This window comes from Miscanthus floridulus, chromosome 10 (genome assembly GCF_019320115.1).
Source record: "Miscanthus floridulus cultivar M001 chromosome 10, ASM1932011v1, whole genome shotgun sequence".
NCBI classification, from domain to species: Eukaryota; Viridiplantae; Streptophyta; class Magnoliopsida; order Poales; family Poaceae; genus Miscanthus; species Miscanthus floridulus.
Window position 1 is genome coordinate 22,002,061 of NC_089589.1, and position 3,595 is coordinate 22,005,655.

The 3,595-nt window shown below is 37.0% G+C and overlaps 1 protein-coding gene across 1 annotated transcript; it reads left to right on the forward strand.

The window, feature by feature from the left end:
- The first annotated feature begins 1,609 nt into the window (after nt 1-1,609).
- Nucleotides 1,610-3,308, forward strand: LOC136488177 (cysteine-rich receptor-like protein kinase 14). The gene is made up of 5 exons (XM_066485190.1): nt 1,610-1,841; nt 2,161-2,345; nt 2,450-2,457; nt 2,603-2,747; nt 3,093-3,308. Exons 1-5 carry the CDS (start codon nt 1,610-1,612, stop codon nt 3,306-3,308), a joined length of 786 nt encoding a protein of 261 aa, XP_066341287.1.
- The last annotated feature ends 287 nt before the right edge of the window (nt 3,309-3,595 follow it).

The window sequence follows — 3,595 nt, forward strand, 5'->3', positions numbered from 1 at the left end:
ACAGTTTGGATCTTTTGGAGTCTAGCGTGTGTCTTAAATTACCTATCTATAAGAAAAATTATCTTATCTCGAGCTCACAATCTGATAATGTATGGCTTCAGGTTCCATTTTTATTTTACTATTAGGCCATTTCCAGTAGGGAGTTTCATTTCGCCATTTCCAAGGGTGCCACATCATCTAACTAAGTTTGAGTTGATAGATGAAACATGGTCTCCCAATGGACAGTTTCATTTTGTGGTTTCATAGGCTAGACATACCACACGATTGGACACAAATGAATGAAATGTAACTCTCAATCCCCCAATGGTAGTTTCAACAGGTTTCATAGTCTTGAAACAGTGTAGACACAGTTTCATCCATGAAACTCCTCCCATCTCTCTCTCCTCATAATTAGCTTGTCATATCATCATGTATGCTGATGTGTCACCCTATTTAATATGCATAAAACCTCTATGAAACTCCCACCGGGAATGGCCTTATATGCATGACACTAGCACACACACTACTGCACATGCACCATACACTCACACACCGGATAGCGTGCCTCCACACACAAGAATTTGAACCCAGGTGGTTTGAGTAGTACCCTTGAGGGTCCATTTAATAAAATTTTAAAAGACATTATGTCTCAAAAGAACTAAAGAACATGGTAATCTATCTCAGTTCGTAACCCCATAAATCACTGACCTCTAAATTCTAATCGAGCTATCAATGGGCCCAATCTGTACAAGGCTCCCAATGCATAGGATCATGATGTTATTTTTTATACTATCTGGATAATAATTATCGTCTACAAGTGTTATGGTTATCATAGTGGGCCAAATGATATCATGTAGCTTTGAGAATTGGATAATATAATGTTCCCAAAGCTGTATATTACTCTAGATATGCAGTTTTCTCTTGTCTTTAACAACTTACAATGTCACTGACAGTCCGATGCGACAGACTCATTATTGTGGATGATAGTATCCGACAGATTCATTATTGTGATGATAGTATCCACTGGGAATAGTCAATCGTGGTACCTGTCGCTAAGAATACAAGACAAACTTGAGATGTAAACCTGTATTTGACAGTCTAATACATCCTCATGTTGGAAATATATCTCCATTAGGTTTGTTGTAGGTTAACTTTGACCAATATCTAAAATATCAAACAGATTGATAGCATTAGGTTGGTATTACTAGATGCCTAGAATTATCTTGAGAATATTTTCATAACATGTACTCTCTGCGTCTTTAGAACATAGCTATTTCTAGGACTCAAAGTTTGTTCCAAAATGTAGCTACTTTAAGTTCCTAGAGAAGATTTTAGTGGCGGAAAGATGAAAATAAGTAGCCTCAGTCCATATCTAATAGATCAGGGGGTGGACAAATTAATCAATGGCAATTAGATCTTTCCTCTAGTCCTTAATATGTTTGAAAATCTCAAGAAATTGTATTTTTTCGGACAGAGGGAGTAAGTCTTGCTATCTAACATTATCAATTTTTACAGATACCTTCAGTCTAAGTGCAAATTGAACACCTTATTGATGTCCAAATATAGACATGTTTTCTATAGGAGGAAGAGGAAGTATTTATTTAACTAATGTACAACTATAAAACTATAAATGGCTATAATCCAGGGTAGGCTTCGACTAGCAGATGGGAATGAGAAGGACGTAGCTATCAAGCGCGTTACCAATCAAGATGCTGCAAAAGAGCTTATGGGCGAACTAGAGACCCTCGCTAAACTACGTCACAAAAATGTTTTGCGACTTGTTGGGTTTTGTATTAAAGGCAAGAAGTTGTTTGTTTGCAACGAAATGTTGAGTAATGGTTCTCTTGACACGCACCTTCATGGTACGTCTGTTTCTTCCCCAATCTTTTCTTATATTTGTCACACTCTATCAACATTATGAACATATATAGGGGAAATTAGGTTTCATGGTATGCATACCATTGCAAAATATGATGTACAATTTTGGAAATTAAGTATAATTTTTGCTTATAAGGTTGCCTTGTCGACACCATGGCTTGTGGCACACTGTTACTGTTGCATTGCCCAACTCAAGTTATATATATGTTCATGCATAAGCTTATTTAGGATTCATTTACTTATTTATATAGATGGTTCAGTAATTCTAAGAATGTTTTCCTATATGATGCATGTACAAAACAGTGGGGACAGGACAAGCGCCACTTAGTTGGTCAACTCGCTACGAAATTGTACGTGGTGTTTGTGATGGCTTGCACTACCTACATGGTGCCTGTAACAATACCGTTTGGCACATGGACATAAAGCCCGACAACATATTGTTGGATGATCAAATGAAGCCGAAAATTGCAGATTTTGGTCTATCGAGAGTATTTGAGAATAAGAATAAAAATAATACTCAGACCATGAATGTGATAGGTTCAAGGCAAGTATCTAACTTAAATTATTAATAATTGTCTTGACATTTTTGCAGAGCATCCGGTACTGCATGCACAGTAAAAAGCTAAACAATCAAAATGTCACATAGAACCAAAAAATGATTAAATGTTAACGTTTCCTTGGTATTCTTTAATTAATTAGTAACATTGATTTTTGTATTCTTCGTATGTATAATTGCTGTCTGCAGAGGGTACATGGCACCTGAGTTTGTGAAGGATGGAAGAGTAGGCTGCGAATGCGACATATATAGCCTTGGTATCCTTATCATGGTGATAGTCATGGGTAAAGGACCGGATGGTACTGAACTCTGTGGCACCGCGTATATCAATGAGGTGAGCCTATCTATGGTTCTCACAGTCTCTCTATATATCATTGCGCTATACTGCCTTACCATGAACATTTAGTATTGGACACAGCTTCGAATACCAATATCTGTTAATGTAGTTTAGAAACATAAAAATTATGAGTAGGTTTATTTGTTTTTTTTAAGATTCATTGCTATCCTTAAAATTAGAATTTGTAGATATACATTCGTAACAGAAAATATTGTCAACACATTTTACGAATTGTGTTGTTGTCCATTAATAGGTATTTTTGAGTAAGTAGTTAGTTCCTTGTGAGCTTTCTCCGGTACAAGTCTGATTGATCATTTCGTCAATTCTGAATTCTGCATGTAGATTCGCCAAAAGTTCGATGCGAGCAATCCACAACAGCTGATGAAATATGCATGCTTGGGGGTCTGTGATAACCTCGAGGCTGTGAAGAAATGCCTTGTTTTAGCATTCGACTGTGTCCAAGACAAGCCAGAAGCTAGACCGACAACCAAGGAAATATGTGCCCGCCTCAACATTACTGCTTCTGACACTACTGAGGTTCAAGCAGAATTGAACTAGCAGCTCAAGTATTTCAGTCAGAAGGGTCGATCTCGGTTGTTCTTTCTGTTATATGGAAGAAGAATGAAGATCGACAATCTAGCCCATGCTGCGCTCAGTAGATCCATCTTAAAACAATGTGTCACAGTCAGTTATCGTTTGCACGAACATAATGCTACCGTTTACATTGTTTTATCATCTGTCAAAGTTGTGGAACTAATGTATTAATGTTTTGTAGCTACTGAATAATAGGAACTGAAATTCGTATTTGTCTGCCACTGATCAGCTTCTAGTAATCTAATCCATTA